The 12,549-nt window shown below is 49.1% G+C and overlaps 1 protein-coding gene across 7 annotated transcripts in view; it reads right to left on the reverse strand.

Moving 5' to 3' along the window:
• cadps2 (Ca++-dependent secretion activator 2) overlaps positions 1–1,472 on the reverse strand; it is an 863,559-nt gene extending 862,087 nt beyond the window's left edge. For all 7 annotated transcript variants that reach the window (XM_070900583.1, XM_070900582.1, XM_070900585.1 and 4 more), the window contains exon 1: positions 967–1,472. In XM_070900583.1, coding sequence (XP_070756684.1) covers positions 967–1,329 — 363 coding nt within the window. In that variant the 5' untranslated portion in view covers positions 1,330–1,472. The remainder of the gene's footprint in view (positions 1–966) is intronic.
• Positions 1,473–12,549: the final 11,077 nt, after the last annotated feature.

The following is a 12,549-nucleotide window of genomic DNA, read 5'->3' on the forward strand; positions in this document are numbered from 1 at the left end:
GGTGGCAGGACAAGTTGAGCAGGTTGTTAAAAAGGCAAACGGGATCCGTGGCTTTATAGACAAAGGCATAGAGTACATAAACAAGGACGTTATAAAACACTGGTTGGGCCTCAGCTGGAGTATTGTGTTCAATTCTGGGCACCACACATTAGGAAGGATGTCAATGCCTTGGACAGGGTGCAGAGGAGATTTACTAGAATGGTACCAAGAATGCAGGACTTCAGTTAGGTGAAGAGACTGGATAAGCTGCGATTGTTCTCCTTGAAGCAGAGAAGGTTACAGGCAGATTTGATAGAGGTGGTAAAAATTATGAATAGTTTTGATAAGTAAATAAGGGGAAAGTGTTTGCAGTGGCACAAGGGCCGCTAACCAGGTGACAAGGTAATTGGCAAAAGAACCAAAGGGGAGTGGAGGGAAAAAATGACAGAAAAAATGTTATGATGTGGAATGCACTGCCTGAATGGGTGGTGGAAGCAGATTCAATGGTAACTTTCAAAGGGGAATTGGAATTGGATAAGTACTTGAAGGGGTTAAATGCAGGGCGATGGGGCAAGGGAAAAGTAGTCGGATGAACTGGCTAGCTCTTTCAAAGAGCCGGCACAAGCAGGATGGGTTGAATGACTTCCTTCTGTGCTGTATCATTCGGATTCTCTGATGTCCTCAGACAAGGCAGAACAACTATATTAGTCCAAGTAATGATGGATATTAGATTTTAAAAGTGGGCTCCTTCTCAAACCTGCAAACACGAGCTAGACAATGATAAGCACAGGGAATTGTGGCAAAACTACAACTGCAACTAACTTTTTAAACAAATCTCGAAGTGTGCGGCACAGACTGATCTGGCTGGAGCACCTGTTACTCTCTGGATGCAACAGGAAGCGTTTGGCTGCTCGCTGGCTGAGGGCGGGCGGTGGTGGTGGAGCTTGTCCGTGCGTGCCCACCGCACTCACTCACTCACTCACTCACCTTCTGCTGCCGCCTGGCCATGTCGGTGGGCTGCTTGGCATTGAAAGGGTAGGCGATGCACCTCAGCAGGAACACGTAGAGCTGCAGCGCTTTCCGCTTCTTCGTGTCCTCCTCCTCTCGCTGGAGCCGCTCCTGCTCTTCCCTCTCCTTCTCCTTCTCGCTGGCCACCGACGGGCTGGGGCTGACCGAGCGGGCGCTGCCCGAGCGGCCCAAGTCTCGCCCCTCGCTGCCCCGGCTGGCTGGCAGGGAACGGGCGCTGGCGCTGCTGCTGCCGCCGCTGCCCAAGCCCAGCGGCGCCTCCTTGCCGGCATCTCCTTCCAGCAGGTCATCCGATTCCTCCTCGCTGGACGACGGGTCCAACATAGCCCCCCGAGAGAGAGAGGTTCAGTGAGCTGGGAGCCCAGGAGGTGACAGCAGGTGAGCTGAGATCTTCAGAGGACCTCACAGCAGCTTGTGGGCACGTCCGACTATCCACTCATAACACACACAGTCTGTGCTTTTCTCTCTCTCTCTCTCTCCACCTCCTTAATAAAGTGGAGCCCGAGATAGGGCGGAGTTGGTGCTCCGAGACTCCAGGACGATTTGCTTGCACAGACCTATCACAGATGGAGCTGCCCTGCCCTGCCCAGCAGGAAGCACAGTCACAGGTACCCAACCTGTAGCTTGCCAAGCGTGCAACACGTGGGGCTCGGCCCCAGCACACTCACAAATGGCATTAAACTTCCAGCACCAGCCTCGCTCGGCCGTCTCTCATTTCCACCGAGGTGGAAGTCAAATCGCTTGTCTGTTCCTTTTTTTTTAAAAAATGTGATAATGTCACTGGAACACAGTCTACAACCGGACCAGAGCACCGCAGTAGGTGAGCTGCCACTAAACAATTACGGCTGCTAGGATTTAACAAACGATTTGCTGTTAACCCTTTGAGCGTCAAATGTCGACACATTCGCCTGCTGTGCACGTGCTGTTGGCGCCTCAAGGCTACCGGTTCCCGTGAAAGTGCGCGGGAGTTAGCGGAGGCGTGAAACCAGTAGCGCGGCGCCCCTGCTGGTAGTGCCCCGGGCCGCTGCTTCTTCAGCGATGATGTCATCGCCGTGTGCGGCGACCCCTTTTACGCCCCGCGGCAGAAATTGGGCAGCGCCCCGTGAGGCTCCGCAGGCGATGTCAGCGCCAGCCACGCGGGTTGTGAACTCGGCCGTGGGGCGAAAGTTAAAGGGGAGGTGCGCGCCGCCGTACCACGCCTTTTTTTTGGGCCGACTTACCGGTCAGGCCTTTCTCTGCCAATTTTGCGTGGTCCGTGCAGCTATCGTGCAGCCCCTCACTCCGTTTCTGTGCCGGGCTGCGGCCACTGTACTCCGCATCCCCGGTGGCCTAGTGGAGGCCCTTCAAGAGCAGTGCAGAGCTCGCAGCGTCCCTTCCCTTAATGGAAGGGGAGTGCCCGTGGAACACAACAGCGTTACGTGAAGAGGCGACCTGCCGCGCACATGGTGCACCCGAATCCCTAAGCACCTGGAAATCCCTGGCCCAAGACCGCCCTCAGTGGGGGAAGAGCATCCGGGAGGGCGCTGAGCACCTTGAGTCTCATCGCCAAGAGCATGCAGAAACCAAATGCAGACAGTGGAAGGAGTGTGCGGCAAACCAGTCTCCCCACTCACCCTTTCCTTCAGCCACTGTCTGTCCCACCTGTGACAGACTGTAATTCCCATATTGGACTGTACAGTCACCTGAGGACTCACTTTTAGAGTGGAAACAAGTCTTCCTCAATTTCGAGGGACTGACGATGATGATGATGATGGAGTGCCCCTGAGCCCGCCCCAACATGGAACACGGACTCCTCCAGACCACAGAAATTGCAGGCGGCCTGGGAATCTGTGAAACAACTTAAAAACCAATTGCACGGGACAGCCCTGTACAACACCCTCCAGGCCAAGTCCCCAATAAATAAAAGGGAGGACTCCCACGTAGAGAGCACTCCATTGGGGACCCCCGTCTCCTCTGGTACGCCATGGTTTGTCCGGATGGCAGACAAATATGGCAAAGTGGAGAGTGTGCAAGAGCAGCCCGTACAGGAATACCCTCTGCACAGAACTGAAAGGCACGGAGGGGATTTCCCCAAGGAGGCGCAAGTTGTGAGGCGCTGGCTCCTGAGGGAGGTTTTGGGGCTTGGCGCCGATGAGGAATTCTGTCCAGACGGGGGTCGGTTTGGATGGGATCGCCCCATGTGCTTGAGCCTCCTTGACGCACCTAATGGAGTCAGGGCCCAGTGCCGTTTTTAGCGACTCGATAGCATTGGCTGTGCGCCGGACGTCAGCCCAGGATAGGCACTGTGCCAGCTCCTCTGCCATCCAGTAGGTGCCTGACCCTGGTCACCATGCCAAACACAGCCCTCTCGTCCATCTGCCACCTAAAACTGTGCTTGTGGAGATACAGATCCCTGAGCAGCGGCTCCCGAAGGACAGCCACCACTCCAGACGGGGGAGAACTGTGCTTGGTGGCGACTTTGTTCCAGACTCTGATGAGTTCTTGGTAAAAGACAGGCAGCCCCCGCATGGCGGTCCAGACACATCCCAGGTTTACAAACAGGAGCTGCGTGTCATAATTGAGGCAGTACTGCTGGCGGAAGAAATAAGTCACTCCTGGTGGATGCTCGATGTACAGGTATCTCTGCAGGATCTGAAGACGGAAAGTCGCATGCTGGGTGCTGACGCACACCAACGCCTGACCGCCCTCCCTAAGCGGGAGACTCAAAACCGCAGCAGAGACCCAGTGCTTCCTGTTGTTCCAGAAGAAATCGACCAGTTTATGACTAGCACTCGACCCCTGTAGGACAGCACTCAGAGCAGTCTTGTCCAGTGCCCTCGGCGAGCAGTGACTTTGTCTTTGCCAGTTCGCTGGCCAGGCTTCCTCGGCAGGGCTAAGGTAGACTCCCAGATAAAGGAGATGGGTTGTGCTCCAGGCAAAAGGCCTGAGCTCCTCCGGCAGGGAGTCCACCCACCACTGACCCACCAGGAGTCCAGAACATTTCTCCCAGTTGATCCTGGCATAGGATATGGCAGAATATAAAGGGGGGGTCAAAACTAAAAATCATGGTTTAAAAACTAGTATTAAAACACTCTACCTAAATGCACGCAGCATTCGAAATAAAGTAAATGAGTTGATGGCACAAATCATTACAAATGGGTATGATTTGTGGCCATTACAGAAACGTGGTTGCAGGGTGGCCAAGACTGGGAATTAAACATACAGAGGTATCTGACAATTCGGAAGGATAGACAAGAAGGGAAAGGAGGTGGGGTAGCTCTGTTAATAAAGGATGATATCAGGGCAGTTGTGAGAGATGATATTGGTTCTAATGAACAAAATGTTGAATCATTGTGGGTGGAGATTAGAGATATTAAGGGGAAAAAGTCACTGGTGGGCGTAGTTTATGGGCCCCCAAATAATAACTTCATGGTGGGGCAGACAATAATCAAGGGAATAATGGAGGCTTGTGAAAAAGGAACGGCAGTAATCATGGGGGATTTTAACCTACATATCGATTGGTCAAATCAAATCGCACGGGGTAGCCTGGAGGAGGAATTCATAGAATGCATACGGGATTGTTTCTTAGAACAGTATGTTACAGAACCTACAAGGGAGCAAGCTATCTTAGATCTGGTCCTGTGTAATGAGACAGGAATAATAAACGATCTCCTAGTAAAAGATCCTCTCGGAATGAGTGATCACAGTATGGTTGAATTTGTAATACAGATTGAGGGTGAGGAAGTAGTGTCTCAAACGATCATACTATGCTTAAACAAAGGGAACTACAGTTGGATGAGGGCAGAGTTGGCTAAAGTAGACTGGGAACACAGACTAAACGGTGGCACAATTGAGGAACAGTGGAGTACTTTTAAGGAGCTCTTTCATTGTGCTCAACAAAAATATATTCCAGTGAAAAAGAAAGGCGGTAAGAGAAGGGATAACCAGCCGTGAATAACCAAGGTGATAAAGGAGAGTATCAAATTAAAAACCAATGCATAAAAGGTGGCCAAGGTTAGTGGGAAACTAGAAGATTGGGAAAATTTTAAACGACAGCAAAGAATGACTAAGAAAGCAATAAAGAAAGGAAAGATAGATTACGAAAGTAAACTTGCGCAAAACATAAAACGATAGTAAAAGCTTTTACTGATATATAAAACGGAAGAGAGTGACTGAAGTAAATGTTGGTCCCTTAGAAGATGAGAAGGGGGATTTAATACTGGGAAATGTGGAAATGGCTGAGACCTTAAACAATTATTTTGCTTCGGTCTTCACAGTGGAAGACACAAAAACCATGCCAAAAATTGCTGGTCACGGGAATGTGGGAAGGGAGGACCTTGAGACAATCACGATCACTAGGGAGGTAGTGCTGGACAGGCTAATGGGACTCAAGGTAGACAAGTCCCCTGGTCCTGATGAAATGCATCCCAGGGTATTAAAAGAGATGGCGGAAGTTGTAGCAGATGCATTCGTTATAATCTACCAAAATTTTCTGGACTCTGGGGAGGTACCAGCGGATTGGAAAGCAGCTAATGTTTAAAAAAGGGGGCAGACAAAAGGCAGGTAACTATAGGCCAGTTAGTTTAACATCTGTAGTGGGGAAAATGCTTGAAGCTATCATTAAGGAAGAAATAGCGAGACATCTAGATAGGAATAGTGCAATCAAGCAGACGCAACATGGATTCATGAAAGGGAAATCATGTTTAACTAATTTACTGAAATTCTTTGAGGATATAACGAGCATGGTGGATAGAGGTGTACCGATGGATGTGGTCTATTTAGATTTCCAAAAGGCATTCGATAAGGTGCCACTCAAAAAGTTACTGCAGAGGATAAAGGTATGCGGAATCAGAGGAAATGTATTAGCATGGATCGAGAATTGGCTGGCTAACAGAAAGCAGAGAGTCGGGATAAATGGGTCCTTTTCGGGTTGGAAATCGGTGGTTAGTGGTGTGCCACAGGGATCGGTGCTGGGACCACAACTGTTTACAATATACATAGATGACCTGGAAGAGGGGACAGAGTGTAGTGTAACAAAATTTGCAGATGACACAAAGATTAGTGGGAAAGCGGGTTGTGTAAAGGATACAGAGAGGCTGCAAAGAGATTTGGATAAGTTAAGCGAATGGGCTAAGGTTTGGCAGATGGAATACAATGTCGGAAAGTGTGAGGTCATCCACCTTGGGGAAAAAAAAACAGTAAAAGGGAATATTATTTGAATGGGGAGAAATTACAACATGCTGAGGTGCAGAGGGACCTGGGGGTCCTTGTGCATGAATCCCAAAAAGTTCGTTTGCAGGTGCAGCAGGTAATCAGGAAGGCGAATGGAATGTTGGCCTTCATTGCGAGAGGGATGGAGTACAAAAGCAGGGAGGTCCTGCTTCAACTGTATAGGGTATTGGTAAGGCCGCACCTGGAGTACTGCGTGCAGTTTTGGTCACCTTACTTAAGGAAGGATATACTGGCTTTGGAGGGGGTACAGAGACGATTCACTAGGCTGATTCCGGAGATGAAGGGGTTACCTTATGATGATAGATTGAGTAGACTGGGTCTTTACTCGTTGGAGTTCAGAAGGATGAGGGGTGATCTTATAGAAACATTTAAAATAATGAGAGGGACAGACAAGATACAGGCGGAGAGGTTGTTTCCACTGGTCAGGGAGACTAGAACTAGGGGGCACAGCCTCAAAATACGGGGGAGCCAATTTAAAACCGAGTTGAGAAGGAATTTCTTCTCCCAGAGGGTTGTAAATCTGTGGAATTCTCTGCCCAAGGAAGCAGTTGAGGCTAGCTCATTGAATGTATTCAAGTCACAGATAGATAGATTTTTAACCAATAAGGGAATTAAGGGTTATGGGGAGCGGGCGGGTAAGTGGAGCCGAGTCCACGGCCAGATCAGCCATGATCTTATTGAATGGCGGAGCAGGCTCAAGGGGCTAGATGGCCTACTCCTGTTCCTAATTCTTATGTTCTTATAACTCTTCTGGCACTCACGCATCCTCCGCAGGTCATTCGCATCCTCGACCATGAGAGGCACGCCATCAGCATAAGCCGAGAAGATGACCTCCACACCCGGCCCTTGCAGAGCCAGTCCTGTCAACCTCTTCCGCAAGAGGCGCAGGAAAAACTCCACGCATAAGGCATATAACTGGCTGGACATGGGGCATCCCTGGCACACCCCTCTCCCAAAGTGAAGGGGAGCCGTCAAAGACATGTTAACCTTAATCAGGCACTCCGTCGCGGCATACGGGTCGGATTCAGGCGACGAAATGCATCCCGAACCCGAAAGCGCGCAGAGTACCGAAAAGATACTCGTGATCCACCCTGTTGGACGCCTTCTCCTGATCCAGGGAAAGGAAGGTGACCGACAGACCAAACAATCGGCTTCAGGTTGGTACGTGGGTGGGGTGGGGGGAGGGGTTGGGAGAAACTGGTCTGGGTTCTCATTCCTGATTGTTACCTGATGACCACCTGCGGCAAGTGTTTGTTAGATTTCATCCAGTGAGGACAGGAGCAGCCAAATTACTCCTGCCCCATACACACATACACACGCTGTTGGCTAACATTCACTGTAAGCTCACTAATGAATAATGAGCACTTAGGCAAAACCACACAGACCTGTGTAATTACATTCACATGCCTTTTGGAGAGGAACGACGAGGAGAAAATTTATTTTTTCCACCATTTACTCGATGAACATTTTTATGTGAATATCAATGAAGCGACACACATGAGCCTTCCATAGATCCCTCCAGCTCAAAAGCTTCATCAAAGAAGTAAATTTTAAGGAGTGTCATAAAGGAGGAGAGCGAGGTAGCGAGCCAGAGAGGTTTAGGGAAGGAATTCAAGAGCTTAAAACCTAGGCACCTGAAGGCACGGCGGCCGCCAATGGTGGGGCGAAAAAAATCAGTGATGCACATGAGGCCAGAATTGGAGGAACGCAGAGATCGCAACAATAACTTGTATTCATATAGCACCTTTAATGTAGTAAAATATTCCAAGTGCTTCACAGGAGTATTATAAGACAAACAATTTTACACTGAGCCACATTAGGAGAAATTAGGGCAGCTTGGTCAAAGAGGTAGGTTTTAAGAAATGTTTTAAGGGAGGAATGAGCAGTAGAAATGTAAAGAGGTTTGGGCAGGCAATTCCAGAGCTAAGGGCCTAGGCAACAAAAGGCACGGCCACCATGGTGGAGCGACTATTATCAGGACTGCTCAATAGGGCAGAATTAGAGGAGCACAGATATCTCGGCAGTGGGGGTGGGGGGAGGGGGGGTTGAGGGGTGGGAGGGGATCACAGAGATAGGGAAGGGTGAGGCCATGGAGGGATTTGAAAACAAGGATGAGAATTTTGAAATAGAGGTGTTGCTTAACTGGGAGCCAATGTAGGTCAGCAAGCGCAGGAGTGATAGGTGAGCGGGACTTGGTACGAGTTAGGACACAGGCAGCTGGGCTTTGGAAAACCTTAAGTTTACATAGGGTAGAACATGGGAGGCCAGCCAGGAGTGCATTGGCACAGTCTAGAGGTACTAAAGGCATGGATAAGGTTTTCAGCAGTGGATGAGCTGATGCAAGGTTGAACATGGGTGATTTTACGGAGATGGAATTAGGAGGTCTTAGTTATGACACGGATATGTGGTCAGAAGCTCATTTTAGGGTCAAATATTACACCAAGGTTGCGAAGTGAGGTTCAGCCTCAGACAGATATCAGGGAGATATATGGAGTCAGTGGCTCGAAACAGAGTTTCTGCTGGGGACTGAAAACAATGGCTTCGGTCATCCCAATATTTAATTGGAGCAAATTTCTGCTCATCCAGAACTGAATGTTGGACAAGCAGTCTGACAATTTAGCGACCATGGAGGGGTCAAGAGAAGTGATAGTGAGGTGGAGTTGGGTGTCCTCAGCGTACATGTGGAAACTGACACTGTGTTTTCAGATGATGTCACCAAAGGGGCAGCATGTAGATGAGAAATAGGAAGAGGCCAAGGACAGATCCTTGGGGGACACCAGAGGTAACGATGCAGGAGTGGGAAGAGAAACCATTGCAGGTGATTCTCTGGCTACGATTAGATAGATAAGAACAGAACCAGGCGAGTGCAGTCCCACCCAGTTGGACGACGGTGGAGAGGCATTGGAGGAGGATGGAATGGTCAACCGTGTCAAAGGCTGCATACAAGTCGAGAAGGACGAGGAGGGATAGATTACCTGTGTCACAGTCGCAAAGAATGTCTTTTGCGACTTTGATAAGTTCCGTTTCAGTGCTGTGGAAACCTGATTGAAGACATTCAAACATGGAGTTGCGGGAAAGATGAACACGAATTTGGGAGGCAACAACACGTTGAAGGACATTGGAGAAGAAAGGGGGGTTGAGGATGGGGTGGGAGTTTGCAAGGACAGAGGGGTCAATGGTTGCTTTTTTTTTAAAAGAGCGGGGTGATGATGGCAGGTTTGAGGGAGAGGGGGACAATACCGGAGGAGAGAGAACTGTTAACAATGTCAGCTAATATGGGAGCCAGAAAGGGAAATTGGGTTGATAGCAGTTTGGTGGGAATAGGATTGAGAGAGCAGGAAGTGGATCCCATTGACAAGATGAACGCAGAGAGGTCATGAGAGAAGATTGGAGAGAAACTGGAAAAAGATGCTGGGGCAGGAGGAAATCTTAGAGGAAGTTTGGCCCGGTGGGCTAGGGAGGGCTGGAGTAGATTACAGAGATAGAGACGGATGAAGCTATGGAGGGATTTGAAAACAAGGATGTGTAAAACTATAATAGTACAATTATATTATCGCCCTGTCACAAAATATCACAGTGTCCTTCTGGGCACAAAGCTGAAATGAGGGCCGCTACAAAAGATTCCAAAAAAAAATTAATTAATGTATCCAAAACAATTGACACATATTTACACTTACGATATGAACTAATCACTCTTGCGCAATGCATTAGTGCCTTTTCTGATCTAGTGCTCCCACAGTGGCTGCAGCACAGCTGGTGGAAGACTGCTGAGTTTCCATGGGGAAGACTTCAGATGGCCTTGCAGGATGACCATGAGCATTTCTGGCCCTAGAAGGCCCGGCTGTAGACTGCACCACCTCGACATGAATGGCAGCATTCTAGGCTGGCGGTCTGACAGGCAGTGGCAAGGGCAATGGCAGAGTGGCAGTGATGGGAACAGGAATGCGGTCATCCAGAGAGAGGATGGCAGGGTGCTGCTCCACTGATCGACTCCCACTCCCCTGGGGTGGCGCCTCAGCATGTTGGGGCACAGATTGCTGGGCTGCTGCGACACCCTGGTCAACACTGGTAAACCCAGCCATGATGGCAGCAGTCTGAGCTTGAATGACAGCAAACTGAGACTTCTTGAGAGTGGTCTGCAGCATTAAGATGTTGGGTCACTTCCGTCTGTGCTGCAATGGCAACTGCGACATTGCCCATCACACACACCATCATATCTGGGTCGACACGGTCTCTTCAGGAGTTTTCCAACGTTTACAGTCTGGAAATTCTGGGCTCCAAGCTCTACTCAGAGCCCTGTGCAATTTTGGTGGCAGTCTCCTCCATGCTTCTTGACATTGATAAGAGGCTCGCTGACAGGCTTGCTAGTGCACCTAGCAATTCGGTGTTAATGCCCATCACCCTTCTTCTGCAGGCTACTCCATCGAGGTCCTCATCGGAGTCCTGTGCAGCAGAACTTACACGCGAACTCGCCCTCCAGGGAACTGGCCCCAAGCTACCCTTTCCCCTGTCCGTGCTGCAGCCCATTCATGTCCAGTGCCTCACCCTGTGCAGATCCCACATCTATACTAGCTTCTAAAGTATGCACAATGATGTTTCTGAGCTGGTGTCTGCGAGTGACAGATACAGTGATGTTGTGTCGTCTTCTTCTCCCCTCTCGTTCTCCTGCATCGCCTCGTGGACAGGCTGCTCGGGTGCTTGGTCTTGATTAGCTGAAAACAGAAAGACACAAGAGTCAGGTTATGGTGGGGGGGCGGGTGGGTGCGAGGGAAGCTATGCACACATATAGCATCAGCAGCTTGTAAGTGAGAAGAGATTGTGGGATGCCACAGTTTCCGTGACTTCGCATTCAATGATGTCGAGCACTCACTCCTTCACTTGGCTCAGGACCTGTATGGCAACCTTCCTCACCACCTGCAAGTGAAAAAGAAGTGCATCAGTGAGTGTGGTGCAATGTGTTTGGGTGGTGTGCCTGCCATGGTTGAATGAGAGCAGTCTGAGCTTGCCTGCCAGCAATCTGAGACTGGGCCAGTGTGTGCAAGGTGAGAGCTGTGGGTGCGAATGTTGCAGCAATGGTAAGTTTGTGAGGGTGAAGTGAAGTTATGATTGTGAGGTCTGAATGGTGATAGGTAGAGATTGTTGGTAGGTCTTTGCTGGGGGTGTGGTGCATTGAGCAGCATGTGAGGCTTGTGGTGCAGATGGTGGGATATGGCATTTGCTGAAGCCTTCACTCATCTTGACTAGCCATGTGAGGTCATTAAACTTCTTTCCACACTGGATGGCCAACTCTGAGACCACAGTGTTCGCCATCACATAGGCGGCTATCTCCTGCCAGAACCTTCGAGAAGTGTGTGGCAAGGGCTGTGTGCAGGAAGAGGACAGCCCATCTCCTCTCCACAGCCATGACCAGCATCTCAAGAGCCACAGCGGAGAATCTGCGGGTTCTCTCGCTGTGCTGATGTTCCGCTATGTGTTTCCACTACCGTCTTCTTCCAGCTATAGTTGTAAGTGGCTTGACAATGAGGTGCAATTATCTTCCCATTTAAGTACTGAATGAAGCATGTGCCAAACATGACTAGGAATTAGACTGGACCTGATATTGGGCCACCTGTTGAGCAGTAAGACAATGAGCACAGATATTAGCACTGAGATCAAGACTACAATCATGTTAATGAGGACCGAGCATGAATTTTGCGTGCTACCCAGATCATTTTGACCTGGTGCTGCTTAACATCGTTGGGCCTTAACACTGCCTGTTTTGTGGCTCTATCCAATTTCTACGCCTTAATTTTTTTAATGGAGCTGTTATTTGTAATTCCACAATATAACTTGTATAGATTCATTTATTTTTTGTGGAGCGAAGGAAGGATTAAAAAAATTAATATGCATTTTCAAATTGCCTGATGTGAAACTGTAAAAAAAAATTAATTTTCTGAAAATCTTGCACATTTACTGTTTTTTTTCCTATTATTCTGATTTATTGAAATTTACCTGGAATGTAAAGAGGGCAAAACCCACAGCAATGGCTGTATTACTGAACCACTCCATTAGTGGTCACTGGATAACTTAACAGAGCTGCTGGCAGTGTTTGTGGGGTATGGGACTGTCAAGAGTTTAGATATCCATTGAGCTGGCAACAGTTGAACATTTTGAATGAGAGTTCAGTGCGTGGTCTGCTGCTTCACCCATGAAATAACTTCCACCATGAATGATTCTTTATGGATTTGTTTTTTCGGTAGCTCCTTACAAAAGGAAGCATTCTGAATATTCAAGTTTGAAACAGCTGTTTGTCCTTCATCTGCGAGCTACAGAAATGGATTGTTCAACAGTGAC

Source organism: Pristiophorus japonicus, chromosome 15 (assembly GCF_044704955.1).
Source record: "Pristiophorus japonicus isolate sPriJap1 chromosome 15, sPriJap1.hap1, whole genome shotgun sequence".
NCBI lineage: Eukaryota > Metazoa > Chordata > Chondrichthyes > Pristiophoridae > Pristiophorus > Pristiophorus japonicus.